At 49.9% G+C, this 24,222-nt stretch overlaps 1 protein-coding gene across 1 annotated transcript; it reads left to right on the forward strand.

The window, feature by feature from the left end:
- The first annotated feature begins 274 nt into the window (after positions 1-274).
- zfyve1 (zinc finger, FYVE domain containing 1) lies at positions 275-23,930 on the forward strand. Its single transcript, XM_042321414.1, has 12 exons — positions 275-1,626; positions 2,198-2,441; positions 2,610-2,870; positions 5,992-6,206; positions 6,847-6,953; positions 10,259-10,367; positions 10,674-10,771; positions 10,961-11,078; positions 14,105-14,275; positions 15,107-15,287; positions 15,982-16,095; positions 23,064-23,930. Exons 1-12 carry the CDS (start codon positions 1,132-1,134, stop codon positions 23,297-23,299), a joined length of 2,349 nt encoding a protein of 782 aa, XP_042177348.1. The 5' UTR covers positions 275-1,131; the 3' UTR covers positions 23,300-23,930.
- The last annotated feature ends 292 nt before the right edge of the window (positions 23,931-24,222 follow it).

Raw genomic sequence — 24,222 nt, forward strand, 5'->3', positions numbered from 1 at the left:
GTATGGATCCGGAATGGCATGCATTTCCTTTAACTAAGTATTGATTATTGGACAAAATCGATTTGAAAACCTCTTTGACTTACCTAGCCAGCTAACAAACTACAAACATTAAGTTGCATAGTGAGTTGAGTTGCATAGTGGGGAATGTAGTCATATTATTGATACATTAAAGCGATTTAAAGCAACAACAACTACTGGCATTACTACATTTCCCAGAATGCTATGCGTGGTGTAACTTTTAACCTCTGGATCAAAACAAGCCGATCAGCTGATGAAACTGGGAACATCATCGAAAGAAATCTAGCTGTAATTATTCTTAACAAATCTATACATAATAACGGTGTCTTTGTGCTGAATTAAGTTGCACTGGATGCCATGTTTTCTATTAAAATATTATAGCGTTTTTCCTCTGTAGAAGTAACGGTTTAGGTTACGGGAACAGCCGTCGTCCATTTTTATTTGTTTTTCGACGAAGGGTTTTGTGGATGGTTTTAGTGGTTGAGAAATTTGGTCGTTTGAGGTGATGTGGAGGAACTGAAAAATACGCGAGTGTCATCTTTTGTTATAAAGCGGATTTGTTGATGTTTTTTTTTTTTTACACTGTCACCGTTGCCTATTTCTGCTGTCAAATTGGCTTAGCCAACAACAACAACAACAACAACAACAACAACAACAACAACAGCAGCAGCAGCTAACCGTACAGTAGGCTAACTAGCAGTAGCAAGATAAATACAATGTTATTGCTGATTGACAGCTAACGATTACTTGCATGTGGGGCTTGTAGGATAGCTGCATGTCTGGACATGTATGTAGGATGTCGTTGTTGTGATTGTTTTGCTGACAGACAGGCACTTTGATGACATATGGCTTTGTCAAAGTGACCTCTCACAGTTCATATTAAATTGTCCATCTGCTAAGTGTTTTGGGGAGTATAGAAGAGACACCTCTACCAGAAAAAAACAACCACATAATACGCTAGAGAAGAATACATTTAAATCTGTAACACTATAGAATATAGTCATAAGCATATTTCCAAGCAGTTTGGTTTCGCAGTGCAGTTTTAGACTCATCGGGTACAGGTTATCGACAGAAAGGTGCACTTGTTAGCAGTAGCATACTGAAGCGATCATTATGAGTGGTCAAGGTCCGTCGGTAGATAAAGGGATGAACACCATCCTGGTGTGTCAGGAGAGCTACGCCTGCGGTGGCTCAGACGAGGCCGCCTTTGAATGCGACGAGTGCGGCAGCCTGCAGTGCGTCCGCTGCGAACTAGAGCTCCATCGTCAGGAACGCATGAGGAACCATGACCGTGTCCGCATCGCCCCGGGACACGTTCCATTCTGTGACTCTTGTAAGGGCGACAGCAGCGGGTGTGGGGTGAACGGGGGCAGGCTGAGGGCGGTGGTGCGCTGCCAGGGCTGTAAAATCAACCTGTGTCTGGATTGCCAGAAGCGGACCCATAGCGGGGTAAACAAGAGGAAGCACCCCGTGACCCCCTACCCTCCTCCCGGTCAAGTCCAGGATAGTAGCCTGGAGGCTGGGGATGGAGGGGAGATGGAGGCCCTCAAGGCAAAACTAGAGAAGGTGTGCAGCTTCTTACTGGTGGATGCGAAGGAGGAGATGCAGGTGAGTGATATCATTATGACCTGGGGTACATCTCAAATGGCACCCTATTCCCTATATAGGGCACTACTTTAGACCAGAGCCCTATGGCACCCTATTCCTTATATAGGGCACTACTTTAGACCAGAACCTACTATAGATTAGTGTTCCATTTGGGATGTAGACATGTTACGATCCAGGTATTGAAACAACACCCATAGAAACCACGTATCCGTAGCCACGAACCCCTAGGGACGTTTTAGATCTGAAAGCCAGTCTGTATGAGCCAGTCTACAATGGACAGGCTTCCTGTACGGAAGGCCAAGGAGAAATAAAAAAAATAATGGTCCTTCGACCCGGACTGCAGGCAGTCGAAGCAAATACAGGTTAACATTACCTAGACTTCATCCCAAATAGCACCATATTGCCTATAAAGTTCAGTACTTTTTGATCAGAGACCTATGATAGTGCACTACTTTTGACAATATGTCTACGGGTCAAAAGTAGGTCACTAAATGAGAAATACGCTGTGCTCTATTACCTCGGTTGGTGATTAAACTAGCTCACCTCAGGCTCTGTTGTCTTTCCCCTGTAGTTGAAGGATGAGGAAGACTTTGTGAGCCGGCTGGACTGTAGACCTGAGGAACTCCTCAAGGTCGTGTCTATCTTCGGGAACACAGGGGAGGGGAAGTCCCACACACTGAACCATACCTTCTTCCTGGGGCGGGAGGTGTTCCAGACGTCCCCCACTCAGGAGTCATGCACCGTGGGGGTCTGGGCTGCCATGGACCCCATCCACAGAGTGGTGGTGATCGACACAGAGGGACTGCTGGGGGCAGGTGAGGAGGAGAGAGGGGCAATTACATGAATGTTGCTAAATGTCAGCAGCTGTGACATTTTTATTTACGCAATTGACACCGATTTAATCTGATATCATATCAAATAAAGATAACGGTGGGAGCAATAACCAGGCATCTACTAACACTTCCTCTCTATTGGCCACCCAGGATCCAATCAGGGCCAGCGCACCCGGCTGCTCCTCAAAGTCCTAGCCGTCTCCGACCTCATCATCTACCGTACCCACGCCGACCGTCTCCACGACGACCTGTTCAAGTTCCTAGGCGACGCGTCGGACGCCTATCTGAAGCACTTCACCAGGGAGCTGAAGGCCACTACGGCCCGGTGTGGCCTGGACGTCCCTCTGTCCACTCTGGGACCAGCTGTTATTATCTTCCATGAGACCGTCCACACCAAGTTACTGGGCTCAGGTACAGGGTTGGCATTGCCAGGCTTATCAAGAGGTTAAGGTACTATTGGGTGAAAACCTAACACGTGGCTCTTGTGGAAACAGTTCAGTATAACCTATTAGAATGTTCACTCACTTACATGGGACCATCCACACCCAAACTAACTGGGATCAGGTAGGTGGTACTGGTTGGCATTTAGCCTGTCTGCCAGGCTGTTTGCGCTATCGTGCCAACTCATTGTCAATCATTTTCATGCCAATGATTGTAATGGAGTTGTCCAGAGCACAAACAGATCTGGGACCAGGCTATAGAAGGAGACAACAGATCTGGGACAAGGCTATAGAAGGAGACAACAGATCTGGGACCAGGCTATAGAAGGAGACAACAGATCTGGGACCAGGCTATATCAGTTATCGGGTAAAGTTAGAATGGACGAGCCATCTGTAGAGAGATAAAATGCTGGGATCAGGTGTAGGTATCCCTGCATTTGGTTACCTGTTCGTTTTTAGAATTGATTTAAAAATGTTTTTATTGATTTGAATGCGTTACGTGGCCTTGCGTGTGAATGAATACATGTCAGGCTTTAAAGATATCCGGTCCTCTGGCACTGGCTTTTTATACTGAATAAAAATATCAACATCAAATTTTCTAAGATTTTACTGAGTTACAGTTCATATAAGGAATTCAGTCAATGGAAATAAATTCATTAGGCCTTAATCTATGGTTTTCACATGACTGGGAAGACAGATATGCATCTGTTGGTTACAGATACCTTAAAGAAAAGGTAGGGGTGTGGATCAGAAGACCAGTCAGTATCTGGTGTGACCACCATTTTGCCTCATGCAGAGCGACACATCTCCTTCACATAGAGTTGATCAGGCTGTTGATTGTGGCCTGTGGAATGTTGTCCCACTCCTCTTCAATGGCTGTGAGAAGTTGCTGGATACTGGCGGCAGCGTAGAGAGTTAGGAGTTTGTTGTTCCATCGGTCAGAACCTAAACATTTGATGAGGCTGCCCTTCAGCCCCTACGGTCCTGGCCTGGTGAGACTGTCTTCAGCCCCTACGGTCCTGGCCTGGTGAGACAGCCTTCAGCCCCTACGGTCCTGGCCTGGTGAGACTGTCTTCAGCCCATACGGTCCTGGCCTGGTGAGACTGTCTTCAGCCCCTACGGTCCTGGCCTGGTGAGACAGCCTCCTCAGCCCCTACGGTCCTGGCCTGGTGAGACTGTCTTCAGCCCATACGGTGCTGGCCTGGTGAGACTGTCTTCAGCCCATACGGTCCTGGCCTGGTGAGACTGTCTTCAGCCCCTACGGTCCTGGCCTGGTGAGGCTGTTTTCAGCCCCTACGGTCCTGGCCTGGTGAGACAGCCTTCAGCCCCTACGGTCCTGGCCTGGTGAGACAGCCTTCAGCCCCTACGGTCCTGGCCTGGTGAGACAGCCTTCAGCCCCTACGGTCCTGGCCTGGTGAGACTGTTTTCAGCCCCTACGGTCCTGGCCTGGTGAGACTGCCTTCAGCCCATACGGTGCTGGCCTGGTGAGACAGCCTTCAGCCCCTACGGTCCTGGCTTGGTGAGACTGTTTTACGGTCCTGGCCTGGTGAGACCCCTACGGTCCTGGCCTGGTGAGACTGCCTGTTTTCAGCCCATATGGTCCTGGCCTGGTGAGCTGCCCTTCAGCCCCTACGGTCCTAGCCTGGTGAGACAGCCTTCAGCCCCTACAGTTCTGGCCTGGTGAGACTGTCTTCAGCCCATACGGTCCTGGCCTGGTGAGACAGCCTTCAGCCCCTACGGTCCTGGCTTGGTGAGGCTGTCTTCAGTCCCTACAGTCCTGGCCTGGTGAGACTGTTTTCAGCCCCTACGGTCCTGGCCTGGTGAGACTGTCTTCAGCCCCTACGGTCCTGGCCTGGTGAGACTGTCTTCAGCCCCTACGGTCCTGGCCTGGTGAGACTGTTTTCAGCCTCCCGCAGGACCTGAGGCCCTCAGAAACTGTAAAGATTTTTAAAGAAAGATCTTAAGACACCTTTTTAGCCTTTTACTGAGTATAGATAATATAGAATGATTTTTTAAAACTATCTATACTATTATCTATTTTATTGTTGTTTTACTATTTTCATCTTTCATTTAGAAAAGGTTTTGTTTTATTTTTCTCATCTTGTATTATTTGAATAGTTAATTAAGCACCTTGCAATGCATTCCCTGTAAGAAACGTGCTTTATAAATGATTTAGGAGGACAGGGTATGATTTAGGAGGACAGGGTATGATTTAGGAGGACAGGGTTTGATTTAGGAGGACAGGGTATGATTTAGGAGGACAGGTATGATTTAGGAGGACAGGGTATGATTTAGGAGGACAGGGTATGATTTAGGAGGACAGGGTATGATTTAGGAGGACAGAGTATGATTTAGGAGGACAGGGTTTGATTTAGGAGGACATGGTTTGGTTTGATTTAGGAGGACAGGGTATGATTTAGGAGGACAGGGTATGATTTAGGAGGACAGGTATGATTTAGGAGGACAGGGTTTGATTTAGGAGGACATGGTTTGGTTTGATTTAGGAGGACAGGGTTTGGTTTGATTTAGGAGGACAGGGTTTGGTTTGATTTAGGAGGACAGGGTTTGATTTGATTTAGGAGGACAGGGTTTGGTTTGATTTAGGAGGACAGGGTTTGATTTGATTTAGGAGGACAGGGTTTGATTTGATTTAGGAGGACAGGGTTTGATTTGATTTAGGAGGACAGAGATATAGGCCGTAGTAGGGTTGTCCTCAATTCACTTTTCATTTTAGAAAGTGGAAATAACATGTCATTCTGGTCACCTATAGCTAATGTCTTTCCCTCTTCTCTCTCCCCCTCTCCTCTATATATATCTCTCTCCCTCCCCATATCTCCCTCTCCTCTATATATATCTCTCCCTCCTCTATATTTCTCTTCCTCCTCTCTCTCTCTCTCCCCCTCTCTCCATCTCCTCCTATATATATCTCTCTCCACCCTTCTCTCCCTCCTATCTCTCTCTCCCCCTCTCTCCCTCTCCTCTATCTCTCTCTCCCTCCTATATATATCTCTCTCCCTCTCTCTCTCCCCCTCTCTCCCTCTCCTCCTATATATATCTCTCTCCCTCCTCTATATCTCTCCGTCTCTCTCCAGACAACCCATCAGAGTCTGCAGAGCGTCTGCTTCAGGAGCGTTTCAGAAAGCTGGGTCTTTTCCCCGAGGCCTTCAGCTCCATCCAGTACCGTGGGACTCGAACCTACAACCCCCCGACAGACTTCAGCGGTCTCCTGCGTAGTCTGGAGCAACAGTTAGATAACAACACTACCCGCTCACCACGTTCTGCAAACGTCATATACAGAGCCCTGCAGGTAGGTGTGTAGGTGTGTGTGTGTGTGTGTGTGTGTGTGTGTGTGTGTGTGTGTGTGTGTGTGTGTGTGCAGGTTGATGTTTATTGTCACGAATCTTGCCCGGTAGGCAGCACTGAGCGATTTTCCACTAGATGGGCCAGCTGCAAAGTCAAAATTATATTGTCTTCATTTAGGGTTAGGCATTAGGGCAACGTTCCCCAAAATCTGATTTTAAACCTAACCTTAACCACACTGACAACCCTAATGCAGCATTTCCCAAACTCGGGACCCCAAGAGGTGCACATTTTGGTTTGAACCCCCCCTACACAGCTGATTCAAATAATCAACTCATCATCAAGCTCTGGTAACGTGAATCAGCTGTGTAGTGGGGGGGAGACCAAAACGTGCCCCTCTTGGGGTCCCGAGTTTGGGAAATGCTGCATTAGGGTTGTCAGTGTGGTTAAGGTTAGGTTTAAAATCAGATTTGTATTTTTTACTTTGAGTCTAGCTAGTGATCACTCTGCAGAGCTGCCTCCATACCAACATTCATGACAATAAATGCCAACCTGTGTGCAGTTGTGTGTGTGAGTGTTTTGTAAATAATGAATGACCAGCTGTTTTAAACCAACACCTGTGACTAAGCGCTCTCTCTCCCTTCTAGGCCCTGAGTGAGCGTTTCAGTGGGGATATCCCAGAAGAGCACCTGGCCAGTAACTCTTTCTTCCCTGATGAATACTTCACCTGCTCCAGTATCTGTCTCAGCTGTGGGTGAGTCTCTCTGTCTGTGTTCAGTTATCTCTCTCTGTCTGTGTTCAGTTAACTCTCTCTGTCTGTGTTCAGTTATCTCTCTCTGTCTGTGTTCAGTTATCTCTCTCTGTCTCAGTGTTCAGTTATCCCTCAGCTGTAGGATGTTATCTCTCTCTGTCTGTGTTCAGTTATCTCTCTGTCTCAGTGTTCAGATATCTCTCTGTCTGTGTTCAGTTATCCCTCAGCTGTAGGATGTTATCTCTCTCTGTCTGTGTTCAGTTATACCTCAGCTGTAGGATGTTATCTCTCTCTGTCTCAGTGTTCAGATATCTCTCTGTCTCAGTGTTCAGTTATTTCTCAGCTGTAGGATGTTATCTCTCTCTGTCTGTGTTCAGTTATCCCTTATCTGTAGGAAGGTGTCTCTCTCTCTCTTTCTCAGTGTTCAGTTATCTCTCTGTCTCTGTCCCAGTGTTCAGATATCTCTCTGTCTCAGTGTTCAGATATCTCTCAGCTGTAGGAAGGTGTCTCTCTCTCTCTTTCTCAGTGTTCAGTTATCTCTCTGTCTCTGTCTCAGTGTTCAGATATCTCTCAGCTGTAGGAAGGTGTCTCTCTCTCTCTCTCTTTCAGTGTTCAGTTATCTCTCTGTCTCTGTCCCAGTGTTCAGATATCTCACTGTCTCAGTGTTCAGATATCTCTCAGCTGTAGGAAGGTGTCTCTGTCTCTGTCTCAGTGTTCAGATATCTCTCTGTCTCAGTGTTCAGTTATCTCTCAGCTGTAGGAAGGTGTCTCTCTCTGTCTCAGTGTTCAGATATCTCTCTGTCTCAGTGTTCAGTTATCTCTCAGCTGTAGGAAGGTGTCTCTCTCTGTCTCAGTGTTCAGATATCTCTCAGCTGTAGGAAGGTGTCTCTCTCTCTTTCTCAGTGTTCAGTTATCTCTCAGCTGTAGGAAGGTGTCTCTCTCTGTCTCAGTGTTCAGATATCTCTCAGCTGTAGGAAGGTGTCTCTCTCTGTCTCAGTGTTCAGATATCTCTCAGCTGTAGGAAGGTGTCTCTCTCTGTCTCAGTGTTCAGTTATCTCTCAGCTGTAGGAAGGTGTCTCTCTCTGTCTCAGTGTGCAGATATCTCTCAGCTGTAGGAAGGTGTCTCTCTCTGTCTCAGTGTTCAGATATCTCTCAGCTGTAGGAAGGTGTCTCTCTCTCTTTCTCAGTGTTCAGATATCTCTCAGCTGTAGGAAGGTGTCTCTCTCTGTCTCAGTGTTCAGATATCTCCCTGTCTCAGTGTTCAGTTATCTCTCAGCTGTAGGAAGGTGTCTCTCTCTCTGTCTCAGTGTTCAGTTATCTCCCTGTCTCAGTGTTCAGTTATCTCCCTGTCTCAGTGTTCAGTTATCTCCCTGTCTCAGTGTTCAGTTATCTCCCTGTCTCAGTGTTCAGTTATCTCTCATCTGTCTGCTCAGTGTTCAGGAATGCTTTCTATTACTGTACGGTGTTCAGCTGGTATGTTGTTATTACATGGTAAATGAATATAACATCGGAGCTGCTACATACCACCTGATAATTATTCTGGAAAATACCACCAGGAATATATTACCTCCAACAGGACAATAACACCAACTAACATCATCTTTGTCCTATCAGGTCTGATTTTAATGAACAGTACAGTAATAAACCTCTTCCTGTCAGGTCTGGCTGTATGAACAGTACAGTAATAAACCTCTTCCTGTCAGGTCTGGCTGTAATGAACAGTAATAAACCTCTTCCTGTCAGGTCTGGCTGTGTGAACAGTACAGTAATAAACCTCTTCCTGTCAGGTCTGACTGTATGAACAGTACAGTAATAAACCTCTTCCTGTCAGGTCTGACTGTATGAACAGTACAGTAATAAACCTCTTCCTGTCAGGTCTGACTGTAATGAACAGTAATAAACCTCTTCCTGTCAGGTCTGGCTGTGTGAACAGTACAGTAATAAACCTCTTCCTGTCAGGTCTGACTGTATGAACAGTACAGTAATAAACCTCTTCCTGTCAGGTCTGACTGTATGAACAGTACAGTAATAAACCTCTTCCTGTCAGGTCTGACTGTATGAACATTACAGTAATAAACCTCTTCCTGTCAGGTCTGACTGTAATGAACAGTAATAAACCTCTTCCTGTCAGGTCTGGCTGTAATGAACCTCTTCCTGTCAGGTCTGACTATAATGAACAGTAATAAACCTCTTCCTGTCAGGTCTGACTGTATGAACATTACAGTAATAAACCTCTTCCTGTCAGGTCTGACTGTAATGAACAGTAATAAACCTCTTCCTGTCAGGTCTGACTATAATGAACACTACAGTAATAAACCTCTTCCTGTCAGGTCTGGCTGTAATGAACAGTAATAAACCTCTTCCTGTCAGGTCTGACTGTAATGAACAGTACAGTAATAAACCTCTTCCTGTCAGGTCTGACTGTAATGAACAGTAATAAACCTCTTCCTGTCAGGTTTGACTGTAATGAACAGTACAGTAATAAACCTCTTCCTGTCAGGTCTGGCTGTATGAACAGTACAGTAATAAACCTCTTCCTGTCAGGTCTGACTGTAATGAACAGTACAGTAATAAACCTCTTCCTGTCAGGTCTGGCTGTAATGAACAGTAATAAACCTCTTCCTGTCAGGTCTGACTGTAATGAACAGTACAGTAATAAACCTCTTCCTGTCAGGTCTGACTGTAATGAACACTACAGTAATAAACCTCTTCCTGTCAGGTCTGACTGTAATGAACAGTACAGTAATAAACCTCTTCCTGTCAGGTCTGGCTGTATGAACAGTAATAAACCTCTTCCTGTCAGGTCTGACTATAATGAACAGTACAGTAATAAACCTCTTCCTGTCAGGTCTGACTGTAATGAACAGTACAGTAATAAACCTCTTCCTGTCAGGTCTGACTGTAATGAACAGTACAGTAATAAACCTCTTCCTGTCAGGTCTGACTGTAATGAACAGTAATAAACCTCTTCCTGTCAGGTCTGACTGTAATGAACAGTAATAAACCTCTTCCTGTCAGGTCTGACTGTAATGAACAGTAATAAACCTCTTCCTGTCAGGTCTGACTGTAATGAACAGTAATAAACCTCTTCCTGTCAGGTCTGACTGTAATGAACAGTAATAAACCTCTTCCTGTCAGGTCTGACTGTAATGAACAGTAATAAACCTCTTCCTGTCAGGTCTGACTGTAATGAACAGTACAGTAATAAACCTCTTTCTGTCAGGTCTGACTGTAATGAACAGTAATAAACCTCTTCCTGTCAGGTCTGACTGTAATGAACAGTACAGTAATAAACCTCTTCCTGTCAGGTCTGGCTGTGTGAACAGTATGAACCATCTGAAAGAGGAAGTGGATCACGAGGCTAAACACCGCTGTCGCTACACTGCTCAATACGACAACCGCATCTACACCTGTAAAGTAGGAACACAGACAGACAGTCTCACTCACTCACACTCACTCAATCACTAACTCACTCACTCACTCACACTCTCTCACTCAATCACTCACACTCACTCAATCACTAACTCACTCACACTCACTCACTCACTCACTCACTCACTCACTCACTCACTCACTCACTCACTCACTCACTCACTCACTCACTCACTCACACTCTCCCTCACTCACTCACACTCGCACTCACTCACTCACTCACTCACACTCTCACTCACTCACTCCCACACACACGCGGCTTTGTCTGAGCATGTGCTCTCTGCTCCTCAGGCGTGCTATGAGGGAGGGAAGGAGGTGATTGTGATTCCCAAGACGACAGCCTCCTCTGACTCTCCCTGGTTTGGTCTGGCCACGTACGCCTGGTCTGGGTGAGTCCTGAACACGTAGAACTCCTCATTATAATATCCTGTTCTGATGTCATAGTGAGTCACGACCTCTAATGGAAAGTCCTTTTATTTTTCTGACTTTCAATGTTTCAGCTGATCACATCTGATCTCTGATAGTATAACTGAGAGAGTGTGTTAGCTGAACTGAAGTGTTGTTGTTGTTGTTTACAGGTATGTGATAGAGTGTCCCAACTGTGGAGTTATCTACAGAAGTAGGCAGTACTGGTACGGGAACCAGGACCCAGTGGACACAGTGGTCAGGACTGAAATACAACACATCTGGCCTGGGGTAAGAACAGAGGGCTCCCCTACTTATGCCTGGGCCCGTATTCATGCAGCGTCTCAGAGTACGAGTGTTGTTCTATGGGCAGGTCCATGTCCTTTTAATCATTGGATCTATATCAGGCAAAACTGATCCTTCATCATCTCTCCTACTCTGAGATGGGAGGGGCATCTCTCCTACTCTGAGAGGGGAGGGGCATCTCTCCTATTCTGAGAGGGGAGGGGCATCTCTCCTACTCTGAGAGGGGAGGGGCATCTCTCCTACTCTGAGGGGGGGAGGGGCATCTCTCCTACTCAGAGGGGAGGGGCATCTCTCCTACTCTGAGAGGGGAGGGGCATCTCTCCTACTCTGAGAGGGGAGGGGCATCTCTACTACTCTGAGAGGGGAGGGGCATCTCTCCTACTCTGAGAGGGGAGGGGCATCTCTCCTACTCTGAGAGGGGAGGGGCATCTCTCCTACTCTGAGAGGGGAGGGGCATCTCTCCTATTCTGAGGGGAGGCATCTCTCCTACTCTGAGAGGGGAGGGGCATCTCTCCTACTCTGAGAGGCGAGGGGGGGCATCTCTCCTACTCTGAGAGGGAGGGGCATCTCTCCTACTCTGAGAGAGGCATCTCTCCTACTCTGAGAGGGGAGGGGCATCTCTCCTACTCTGAGAGGGGAGGGGCATCTCTCCTACTCTGAGAGGGGAGGGGCATCTCTCCTACTCTGAGGGAGGGGCTCCTACTCTGGGCATCTCTCCTGAGAGGGAGGGGCATTCTGAGAGGGGAGGGGCATCTCTCCTCCTGAGAGGGGAGGGGCATTCTGAGAGGGGAGGGGCATCTCTCCTATTCTGAGAGGGGAGGGGCATCTCTCCTACTCTGAGAGGGGAGGGGCATCTCTCCTACTCTGAGAGGGGAGGGGCATCTCTCCTACTCTGAGAGGGGAGGGGCATCTCCTCCTCTCTCCTCTGAGAGGGGAGGGGCATCTCTCCTACTCTGAGAGGGGAGGGGCATCTCTCCTACTCTGAGGGGAGGGGCATCTCTCCTACTCTGAGAGGGGGGCATCTCTCCTACTCTGAGAGGGGGAGGGGCATCTCTCCTACTCTGAGAGGCGAGGGGCATCTCTCCTACTCTGAGAGGCGGTGGGCATCTCTCCTACTCTGAGAGGCGATGGGCATCTCTCCTACTCTGAGAGGCATCTCTCCTACTCTGAGAGGCATCTCTCCTACTCTGAGAGGGGCAGGGGCATCTCTCCTACTCTGAGAGGGGAGGGGCATCTCTCCTCCTGAGAGGGGAGGGGCATCTCTCCTATTCTGAGAGGGGAGGGGCATCTCTCCTATTCTGAGAGGGAGGGGCATCTCTCCTATTCTGAGAGGGGAGGGGCATCTCTCCTATTCTGAGAGGGGGAGGGGGGGCATCTCTCCTATTCTGAGAGGGGAGGGGCATCTCTCCTATTCTGAGAGGGGCATCTCTCCTATTCTGGAGGGGCATCTCTCCTATTCTGAGAGGGGAGGGGCATCTCTCCTACTCTGAGATTTACAGGGTCTTAGGGCCTGTTGGTAATATGACACCTGTCTCCTGTCTGCTGATTTACAGGGTCTTAGGGCCTGTTGGTAATATGATACCTGTCTGGTGATATACAGGGTCTTAGGGCCTGTTGGTAATATGACACCTGTCTCCTGTCTGCTGATTTACAGGGTCTTAGGGCCTGTTGGTAATATGACACCTGTCTCCTGTCTGCTGATTTACAGGGTCTCAGGGCCTGTTGGTAATATGATACCTGTTTAGGTTCTGGTCCACTTGTAAGAGGGCTAGACGGGGTAGAGTTTAGGTTCTGGTCCACTTGTAAGAGGGCTAGACGGGGTAGAGTTTAGGTTCTGGTCCACTTGTATGAGGGCGAGAGGACATGACCATAAAGGCATTGATTTGTTTCTTTCTCCATATTTGTAATGTCATAGTGGACTGCACTGTTTCCTAGTGGAGAGCAATATGTAAACCTACCAGGAGAGTCACCCTTCACCCAGCCATTAACAATGTCTCTCACCTCCAAAGGCATTCTCTCTTTGTTTCTTTTCTCCATCTTTGTAATGTCTTCTTCTCTGCCCTGTTTCCTAGTGGAGAGCTTTCCTCCCTTCTCCTACCCTTCTCTTTCCTCCCCCTTCTTCTTCCTCCCTCCTCTCTCAATGTCTCTCTCCCTCCATCCCCCCTTCTCTTTCTCCCTCTTCTCTCCCCCCTCTTTCCTCCCTCTCTCTCTCCCCCTTCTCTTTCCTCCCTCTCTCTCTCCCCTTCTTCCTCCTCTCTCTCTCCCCCTTCTCTTTCTCCCTCTCTCTCTCCCCTCTTTCCTCCCTCTCTCTCCCCTTCTCTTTCCCCCTCTCTCTCCCCCTTCCTTTCCTCCCTCTTCTCTCTCTCTCCCCTTCTCTTTCCCTCTCTCTCCCCCCTCTTTCCTCTCTCTCTCTCTCCCCTTTCTTTCCTCCCTCTCTCTCTCTTTCCTCCCCTCTCTCTCCCCCTCCTCCCTCTCTCTCCCCCTTCTCTTTCCTCCCTCTTCTCTCTCCCCCTTTCTCTTTCCTCCCTCTCTCTCTCCCCCTTTCTCCCTCTCCTCCTCCCCTCTTCTCCCTCTTCCCTTTCCTCCCTCTTTCTCTCCCCCTTCTCTTTCCTCCCTCTTCTCTCTCCCTCTCTCTCTCTCCCTCTCTCTCTCTCTTCTCTCTCTCTCTCTCTCTCTCTCTCTCTCTCTCTCTCCTCGGATCTCTCTCCCCTCTCTCCTCTCCTCGCTCTTGCCCTCTTCTCTCCCCCCCTTCTCTCTCGCTCTTCTCTCCTCGCTTCTCTCTCCCCCTCTCCTCTCTTTTCTCTCCCCCTTCCCTCCTCCCCTCCTCTCTCCTCCTCCTTTCTCTCCTCCCTCTCTCTCCCCCTTTTCTCCTCTCTTCCTCCCTCTCTCTCTCCCTCTTCTCTCCCCCCCTCCTCTTCTCTCTCTGTCTCTCCCTCTCTCTCTCTCCCTCTTCCTCTCCCCCCTCCCTCTTCTCTCTCTCTGTCCTTCTCCCCTCCCTCTCTCCTCTCCAGTCGGATGGTTTTCTGAAGGACAACAACAATGCAGCTCAGAGACTGTTGGACGGTGTGAACTACATCTCCCAGAGTGTGTCAGAGCTCAGTGTGAAACCTGCCAAAGCTGTCACTTCCTGGCTCACCGACCAGATTGCCCCGGCCTACTGGAAACCCAACTCTCTCATCCTGGTACGTGGTCCTCACAGCCATCTGGACACACAGGTTTAGACACAGCGTGGATCCAATCATGGGATCCCATTCCTAGCCAGTGATTCCCTAAATTGAGGTATTATGCCTCAGCTGTGCAGTGAACATGTTTGTCCATTTCCCTTATGACTGTGTAAAGACTCTCCATTTCTCTGATGACTGTGTAAAGACTCTCCATTTCTCTGATGACTGTGTATAGACTGTCCATTTCTCTTATGACTGTGTATAGACTGTCCATTTCTCTGATGACTGTGTATAGACTGTCCATTTCTCTGATGACTGTGTATAGACTGTCCATTTCTCTTATGACTGTGTATAGACTGTCCATTTCTCTGATGACTGTGTATAGACTGTCCATTTCTCTGATGACTGTGTATAGACTGTCCATTTCTCTTATGACTGTGTATAGACTGTCCATTTCTCTGATGACTGTGTATAGACTGTCCATTTCTCCTATGTGTGCTTGTGTTTTCAGCCTGTGATATAATCTCTCTCCTGTGTTCTCTGTGTCTCTGTGGTCTCTGTCTCTGTGGTCTCTGTGTTCTCTGTGTTCTCTGTGTCTCTGTGTTCTGTGTTCTCTGTGTTCTGTGTTCTCTGTGTCTCTGTGTTCTCTGTCTCTGTTCTCTGTGGTCTCTGTTCTCTGTTCTCTGTGTCTCTGTGTCTCTGTGGTCTCTGTGGTCTCTGTGTTCTCTGTGTTCTCTGTGGTCTCTGTGTTCTGTGTTCTCTGTGTTCTCTGTGTTCTCTGTGTTCTCTGTGTTCTCTGTGTCTCTGTGTTCTCTGTGTTCTCCGTGTTCTCTGTGTTCTCTGTAACAGAAATGTTCTAAGTGCAGTGAGGTGTTCCAGGACAACGATACTAAGCACCACTGCCGTGCCTGTGGAGAGGGCTTCTGTGACGGCTGCTCCACCAAGAACCGTCCTGTTCCTGAGAGGGGCTGGGGGCTCGCCCCCGTACGGGTCTGTGATGCCTGCTTCCTGAACCGGAGCGTCTCAGAAGGTAAGGACGTTGTTGTATATCAAAAATGATGTCTACAGTTATACTATGATGTCCCAATAGGTCTTTAAAGAATACTCTTAGATAAACCCGGATGTCACATGAACATCAAAATTAGGTGGTAAATCGTGTAATCAAATCATATGTTATTTGTCACATGCGCCGAATATAACAGGTGTAGACCATACAGTGAAACGCTTACTGACAGACCATTAACCAACAATGCAGTTTTAAGAAAAAACAAGTGTTAAGTATTTACTAAATAAATTGAAGTAAACAATGAATAATACAATAACAGTAATGAGGCTATATACAGGGGGTACCGGCAGAGTCAATGTGCGGGGGCACAGGTTAATCGAGGTAACATGTTGGTATTACAGACTCAGTCAGGGACAGGTTGAAAATGTCAGTGAAGACACTTGCCAGTTGGGTCCACCCATGCTCTGAGTACACGTCCTGGTAATCCGTCTGGCCCTGTGTCCTTGTGAATGTTGACCTGTTTAAAGGTTTTACATCGGCTACGGAGAGCGTGATCACAGTCTTCCGGAACAGCTGGTGCTATCATGCATGCTTCAGTGTTGCTTGCCTCAAGGTTTTCCCCCTTTTGACTTTTTTCCCCCCTACTCTTATTTTCTGGTTGCCATATCTTACGAATAATATTTTTTTACCCTTCCTTCCTTCTGTGCGTGTGTTGCAGAGCTGCTGGATGCCGCGTTGGAGGAGGAGGAAGGAGGGACACTCAGTAGGAGAGTAGGAGAGGCTGTTCAGAATACACTGGGAGCTGTGGTCACCGCTACATACATCCCTCTGGGTGAGTACTGTAGTCTAGACTACTCTGTGGTCACCACTACATACATCCCTCTGGGTGAGTACTGTAGTCCTCTGGGTGAGTACTGTAGTCCTCTGGGTGAGTACTGTAGTCTAGACTACTCTGTGGTCACCAATACATACATCCCTCTGGGTGAGTACTGTAGTCTAGACTACTCTGTGGTCACCACTACATACATCCCTCTGGGTGAGTACTGCAGTCCTCTGGGTGAGTACTGCAGTCCTCTGGGTGAGTACTGCAGTCCTCTGGGTGAGTACTGCAGTCCTCTGGGTGAGTACTGCAGTCCTCTGGGTGAGTACTGCAGTCCTCTGGGTGAGTACTGCAGTCCTCTGGGTGAGTACTGTAGTCTAGATTACTCTGTGGTCACCACTACATACAGTGCATTCGGAAAGTATTCAGACCCCTTAACATTTTCAACATTTTGTTACATTACAGCCTTAATCTAAAATGGATTCAATTGTTTTTCCCTCCCATCCTTCTACACACAATACCAAATGATGACAAAGTGAAAAAGTTTTTAAAAAATAAATAAATATCACATTTACATAATTATTCAGACCCTTTACTCAGTACTTTGTTGAAGCACCTTTGACAGCGATTACAGCCTCGATTCTTCTTGGGTTTGACGCTACAAGCTTGGCACACCTGTATTTGGGAAATTTCTCCCATTCTTCTCTGCAGATCAAGCTCTGTCAGGTTGGATGGGGAGCATCGCTGCACAGCTATTTTCAGGTCTCTCCAGAGATATTCGATCGGGTTCAAGTCCGGGCTCTGACAGGACCACTCAAGGACATTCAGAGACTTGTTTCGAAGGCACTCCAGCATTGCCTTGGCTCTGTGCTTAGGGTTGCTCTGGAGCAGGTTTTCATCAAGGATCTCTTTGTACTTGCTACTTTCATCTTTCCCTCGGTCCTGAACTAGTCTCCCAGTCCCTTCCGCTGAAAAACATCCCCATAGCATGATGCTGCCACCACCATGCTTCACTGTAGGGATGGTGGCAGGTTTCCTCCAGACGTGATGCTGCCACCACCATGCTTCACCGTAGGGATGGTGGTAGGTTTCCTCCAGACATGATGCTGCCACCACCATGCTTCACAGTAGGGATGGTGCCAGGTTTCCTCCAGACGTGATGCTGCCACCACCATGCTTCACCGTAGGGATGGTGGCAGGTTTCCTCCAGATGTGATGCTGCCACCACCATGCTTCACCGTAGGGATGGTGGCAGGTTTCCTCCAGACGTGATGCTGCCACCACCATGCTTCACCGTAGGGATGGTGGCAGGTTTCCTCCAGACGTGACGCTTGACATTCAGTTCAATCTTGGTTTCATCAGACTAGAGAATCTTGTTTCTCAAGAGAGACTAGAGAATCTTGTTTCACTGAGAGACTTTAGGTGCCTCTTGGCAAACTCCAAGCGGACAGTCATGTGCCTTTTACTGAGGAGTGGCTTCCGTCTGCCTACTCTACCATAAAGGCTGATTGGTGGGATCTGCAGAGAAGGTTCTCCCATCTCCACGGAGGAACTCTGGGGCTCTGTTAGTGTGACCATCGGGTTCTTGGTCACCTCCCTGACCAAGGCCCTTCTCCCCCGATTTCTCGGTTTGGCCTGACGGCCAGCTCTAGGAAGAGTCTGGTGGTTCCAAACTTCCTCCATTTAAGAATGATGGAGGCCAATGTGTCCTTGGGGACCTTCAATGCTGCAGAAATGTTTTGGTACCCTTCCCCAGATCTGTGCCCCGACACAATCCTGTCATGGAGCTCTACGAACAATTCCATCCACCTTATGGCTTTGTTTTTGCTCTGACATGTACTGTCAACTGTGGGACCTTATATAGACAGGTGTGATTTTCCAAATCATGTCCAATCAATTGAATTTACCACAGGTTGACTCCAATCAAGTTGTAGAAACATCTCAAAGATGATCAATGGAAACAGGATGCACCTGAGCTCAATTTAGAGTCTCATAGCAAAGGGTCTGAATACTGTAAATAAGGTATTTGCAAAAATTTTCTTCTAAAAACCTGTTTTTGCTTTGTCATTATGAGGTATTGTGTGTAGATTGATGAGGGGAAAATGGTATTTTATCCATTTTAGAATAAGGCTGTAATGGAACAAAATGTGGAAAAGGTGTTCTGAATACTGGTCGCGCGACTCACTGCGTAGCAGGCCGCGGCCGCGCGACTCACTGCGTAGCAGGCCGCGCGACTCACTGCGTAGCAGGCCGCGCGACTCACTGCGTAGCAGGCCGCGCGACTCACTGCGTAGCAGGCCGCGCGACTCACTGCGTAGCAGGCCGCGCGACTCACTGCGTAGCAGGCCGCGCGACTCACTGTCTGTAGGAGCAGGCCGCGGGTGGTGCAGGCCGCGCGACTCACTGTCTGTAGGGAGCAGGGTGGTGTACGCGACTCACTGTCTCAGCGAGCAGGGTAGCAGGCCGCGCGACTCACGGCGTAGCAGGCCGCGCGACTCACGGCGTAGCAGGCCGCGCGACTCACTGTCTGTAGGAGCAGGGTGGTGTAGGCCGCGCGACTCACTGTCTGTAGGAGCAGGGTGGTGTAGCGACTCACTGTCTGTAGGAGCAGGGTGGTGTACGCGACTCACTGTCTGTAGGAGCAGGGTGGTGTACGCGACTCACTGTCTGTAGGAGCAGGGTGGTGTACGCGACTCACTGTCTGTAGGAGCAGGGTGGTGTACGCGACTCACTGTCTGTAGGAGCAGGGTGGTGTACGCGACTCACTGTCTGTAGGAGCAGGGTGGTGTACGCGACTCACTGTCTGTAGGAGCAGGGTGGTGTACGCGACTCACTGTCTGTAGGAGCAGGGTGGTGTACGCGACTCACTGTCTGTAGGAGCAGGGTGGTGTACGCGACTCACTGTCTGTAGGAGCAGGGTGGTGTACGCGACTCACTGTCTGTAGGAGCAGGGTGGTGTACGCGACTCACTGTCTGTAGGAGCAGGGTGGTGTACGCGACTCACTGTCTGTAGGAGCAGGGTGGTGTACGCGACTCACTGTCTGTAGGAGCAGGGTGGTGTACGCGACTCACTGTCTGTAGGAGCAGGGTGGTGTACGCGACTCACTGTCTGTAGGACTCACGCGACTCACTGTCTGTAGGAGCAGGGTGGTGTACGCGACTCACTGTCTGTAGGAGCAGGGTGGTGTACGCGACTCACTGTCTGTAGGAGCAGGGTGGTGTACGCGACTCACTGTCTGTAGGAGCAGGGTGGTGTCACTGTCGCGACTCACTGTCTGTAGGAGCAGGGTGGTGTACGCGACTCACTGTCTGTAGGAGCAGGGTGGTGTACGCGACTCACTGTCTGTAGGAGCAGGGTGGTGTACGCGACTCACTGTCTGTAGGAGCAGGGTGGTGTACGCGACTCACTGTCTGTAGGAGCAGGGTGGTGTCACTGTCTGTAGGAGCGACTCACTGTCTGTAGGAGCAGGGTGGTGTACGCGACTCACTGTCTGTAGGAGCAGGGTGGTGTACGCGACTCACTGTCTGTAGGAGCAGGGTGGTGTACGCGACTCACTGTCTGTAGGAGCAGGGTGGTGTACGCGACTCACTGTCTGTAGGAGCAGGGTGGTGTACGCGACTCACTGTCTGTAGGAGCAGGGTGGTGTACGCGACTCACTGTCTGTAGGAGCAGGGTGGTGTACGCGACTCACTGTCTGTAGGAGCAGGGTGGTGTACGCGACTCACTGTCTGTAGGAGCAGGGCGGTGTACGCGACTCACTGTCTGTAGGAGCAGGGCGGTGTACGCGACTCACTGTCTGTAGGAGCAGGGTGGTGTACGCGACTCACTGTCTGTAGGAGCAGGGCGGTGTACGCGACTCACTGTCTGTAGGAGCAGGGCGGTGGAGCACGCGACTCACTGTCTGTAGGAGCAGGGCGGTGTACGCGACTCACTGTCTGTAGGAGCAGGGCGGTGTACGCGACTCACTGTCTGTAGGAGCAGGGCGGTGTACGCGACTCACTGTCTGTAGGAGCAGGGCGGTGTACGCGACTCACTGTCTGTAGGAGCAGGGCGGTGTACGCGACTCACTGTCTGTGTACGCGACTCACTGTCTGTAGGAGCAGGGCGGTGTACGCGACTCACTGTCTGTAGGAGCAGGGCGGTGTACGCGACTCACTGTCTGTAGGAGCAGGGCGGTGTACGCGACTCACTGTCTGTAGGAGCAGGGCGGTGTACGCGACTCACTGTCTGTAGGAGCAGGGCGGTGTACGCGACTCACTGTCTGTAGGAGCAGGGCGGTGTACGCGACTCACTGTCTGTAGGAGCAGGGCGGTGTACGCGACTCACTGTCTGTAGGAGCAGGGCGGTGTACGCGACTCACTGTCTGTAGGAGCAGGGCACGCGACTCACTGTCTGTAGGAGCAGGGCGGTGTACGCGACTCACTGTCTGTAGGAGCAGGGCGGTGTACGCGACTCACTGTCTGTAGGAGCAGGGCGGTGTACGCGACTCACTGTCTGTAGGAGCAGGGCGGTGTACGCGACTCACTGTCTGTAGGAGCAGGGCGGTGTACGCGACTCACTGTCTGTAGGAGCAGGGCGGTGTACGCGACTCACTGTCTGTAGGAGCAGGGCGGTGTACGCGACTCACTGTCTGTAGGAGCAGGGCGGTGTACGCGACTCACTGTCTGTAGGAGCAGGGCGGTGTACGCGACTCACTGTCTGTAGGAGCAGGGGGCGGTGTACGCGACTCACTGTCTGTAGGAGCAGGGCGGTGTACGCGACTCACTGTCTGTAGGAGCAGGGCGGTGTCACGCGACTCACTGTCTGTAGGAGCAGGGCGGTGTACGCGACTCACTGTCTGTAGGAGCAGGGCGGTGTACGCGACTCACTGTCTGTAGGAGCAGGGCGGTGTACGCGACTCACTGTCTGTAGGAGCAGGGCGGTGTACGCGACTCACTGTCTGTAGGAGCAGGGCGGTGTACGCGACTCACTGTCTGTAGGAGCAGGGCGGTGTACGCGACTCACTGTCTGTAGGAGCAGGGCGGTGTACGCGACTCCTGTCTGTAGGAGCAGGGCGGTGTACGCGACTCACTGTCTGTAGGAGCAGGGCGGTGTACGCGACTCACTGTCTGTAGGAGCAGGGCGGTGTACGCGACTCACTGTCTGTAGGAGCAGGGCGGTGTACGCGACTCCCTGTCTGTAGGAGCAGGGCGGTGTACGCGACTCCCTGTCTGTAGGAGCAGGGCGGTGTACGCGACTCACTGTCTGTAGGAGCAGGGCGGTGTACGCGACTCACTGTCTGTAGGAGCAGGGCGGTGTACGCGACTCACTGTCTGTAGGAGCAGGGCGGTGTACGCGACTCACTGTCTGTAGGAGCAGGGCGGTGTACGCGACTCCCTGTCTGTAGGAGCAGGGCGGTGTACGCGACTCCTGTCTGTAGGAGCAGGGCGGTGTACGCGACTCACTGTCTGTAGGAGCAGGGCGGTGTACGCGACTCACTGTCTGTAGGAGCAGGGCGGTGTACGCGACTCACTGTCTGTAGGAGCAGGGCGGTGTACGCGACTCCTGTCTGTCTGTACGCGACTCCTGTCTGTAGGAGCAGGGCGGTGTACGCGACTCACTGTCTGTAGGAGCAGGGCGGTGTACGCGACTCACTGTCTGTAGGAGCAGGGCGGTGTACGCGACTCACTGTCTGTAGGAGCAGGGCGGTGTACGCGACTCACTGTCTGTAGGAGCAGGGCGGTGTACGCGACTCACTGTCTGTAGGAGCAGGGCGGTGTACGCGACTCCCTGTCTGTAGGAGCAGGGCGACTCACTGTCTGTAGGAGCACGCGACTCACTGTCTGTAGGAGCAGGGCGGGTACGCGACTCACTGTCTGTAGGAGCAGGGCGGTGTACGCGACTCACTGTCTGTAGGAGCAGTACGGACTCCCTGTCTGTAGGAGCAGGGCGGTGTACGCGACTCACTGTCTGTAGGAGCAGGGCGGTGTACGCGACTCACTGTCTGTAGGAGCAGGGCGGTGTACGCGACTCACTGTCTGTAGGAGCAGGGCGGTGTACGCGACTCACTGTCTGTAGGAGCAGGGCGGTGTACGCGACTCACTGTCTGTAGGAGCAGGGCGGTGTACGCGACTCACTGTCTGTAGGAGCAGGGCGGTGTACGCGACTCACTGTCTGTAGGAGCAGGGCGGTGTACGCGACTCACTGTCTGTAGGAGCAGGGCGGTGTACGTGACTCACTGTCTGTAGGAGCAGGGCGGTGTACGTGACTCACTGTCTGTAGGAGCAGGGCGGTGTACGTGACTCACTGTCTGTAGGAGCAGGGTGGTGTACGCGACTCACTGTCTGTAGGAGCAGGGTGGTGTACGTGACTCACTGTCTGTAGGAGCAGGGTGGTGTACGTGACTCACTGTCTGTAGGAGCAGGGTGGGTACGTGACTCACTGTCTGTAGGAGCAGGGCGGTGTACGCGACTCCCTGTCTGTAGGAGCAGGGCGGTGTACGCGACTCACTGTCTGTAGGAGCAGGGCGGTGTACGTGACTCACTGTAAGGTCAATAAGAGAAGAAAGTTAAAAAAATGTAAAGGTGCAACATGCAGAAATCACTCCTCCTTCTCCTGGGTGCTAAAATTCTAAATGGTTTGCCTGAGTTCAGTGTATGTGACAAAACAAGCAGTCATTGTACCATCTAAAAAATAGATTTTCATTAAACCAAAAATAGATTTTCAGCTGTTTTGAAGCTGGATTACAAAAGTAACAGACGCCAAAAAAACAGGAAGCATAGAAAAAGAGCAGATATGCAGCTGGTGGAGTGACAATGGGAATGACGGATCTATAACTCGTGCTTCTATGTGAATTTGGTCGGGTCGCCCCCAAAAAATGACATATATTGTAGCTTTTAATAAGAGGGAAAACTGTGATGGGTCACTTTGACATAGCCATGTCTTCCAAAACTAAAGTGTGTGTCTGGGTATAACTGTGTGTCCTCTCCTCTCCCTCTAGGTCTGATGAAGGATGCAGCTCGTCCAGCCTACTGGGTTCCAGACCAAGATATCCGATGCTGCTGTGAGTGTCAGAGAGATTTCTCCGCCCCGCGTCTCTCCATCCACCACTGCAGGGCCTGCGGCCAGGGCGTGTGTGACGACTGCTCCCCTGAACGCAGAGCGGTGCCCTCTAGGGGTTGGGACCACCCAGTGCGTGTCTGCAACACCTGCCACCAGAAACCTGGGGACCTCTAGTAGGAGAGAGGGAACATATTGGCACCCTATTCAAAAGTAGGGCACTATATATGGACTGGGACGCAACCAGAGAGACAGTTAAGGGTCGTGTTAATTAGGCTCGAAATTGAAGAAAATACTCCAAAACAGGGAGGGACTATCTGTACTTGTCCAATAAGAAAGCTGATTTTTGTTTCCCCCCTGCTTCTAAACTTTTTTTTTTGCTACTACGGTGTGCCCTACTGAACACGACCCAGGTTCCACCTAACGCTGTGGAACTTCCCCCCCCCGTCTCTCTGTGGTTCGGGCCAGGGAGTTCTTGTTATTCATTGTGATGTCATCCGTCCTAAAGCCTTGGGCGTCACTTTATCCGAGAGGGAGAGAGTTACGCGTTCCTTGGCTTTAAAGAAGTCCATTCCACGCTTTAAGATGATTCGCCTGAATAACTACCAATCTGTATAATAATCTTGGACGCTGGGTGGTTGTATATGTGCTTTTAAAACGGCACAGACAGACAATAATAGAATAGCATTAATTCCATATACACTACCAGTCAAAAGTTTGGACACAACAACTCATTCAAGGGTTTTTCTTTATTTTCTACATTGTAGAATAGTAGTGAAGACATCAAAACTATGAAATAACACATATAGATTCATGTAGTAACCAAAAAAAGGTGTTCAACAAATCAAGCATTCCAGGTGAAGCTGGTTGAGAGAACGCCAAGAGTGTGCAAAGCTGTCAAGGCAAAGGGTGGCTATTTTGAAGAATCTCAAATACATTTTGATTTGTTTAACACTTTTTTGACTGTAATAATATGGGAAGTTTACTTTAGCGGGGGAAAAGTGATGTTTTGTATAACATCGCCTCTTTTTGTTTTTAAACGATAGTATTGTATATCTCAAGCCCCATTTCTACCTGGTGCTAACATGGGTCCTGATCTT

The sequence above is a fragment of the Oncorhynchus tshawytscha genome, linkage group LG05 (assembly GCF_018296145.1).
Source record: "Oncorhynchus tshawytscha isolate Ot180627B linkage group LG05, Otsh_v2.0, whole genome shotgun sequence".
Classification (NCBI taxonomy): domain Eukaryota; kingdom Metazoa; phylum Chordata; class Actinopteri; order Salmoniformes; family Salmonidae; genus Oncorhynchus; species Oncorhynchus tshawytscha.

Excerpts from the sequence above, each read along its gene's own strand:
- zfyve1 (XM_042321414.1), top strand. The coding sequence starts at position 1,132 with ATGAGTGGTCAAGGTCCGTCGGTAGATAAAGGGATGAACACCATCCTG. Across the intron at positions 2,871-5,991 it reads CACCAAGTTACTGGGCTCAG|ACAACCCATCAGAGTCTGCA; the intron begins GTACAGGGTTGG and ends GTCTCTCTCCAG. Across the intron at positions 6,954-10,258 it reads AGTATCTGTCTCAGCTGTGG|GTCTGGCTGTGTGAACAGTA; the intron begins GTGAGTCTCTCT and ends TCTTCCTGTCAG.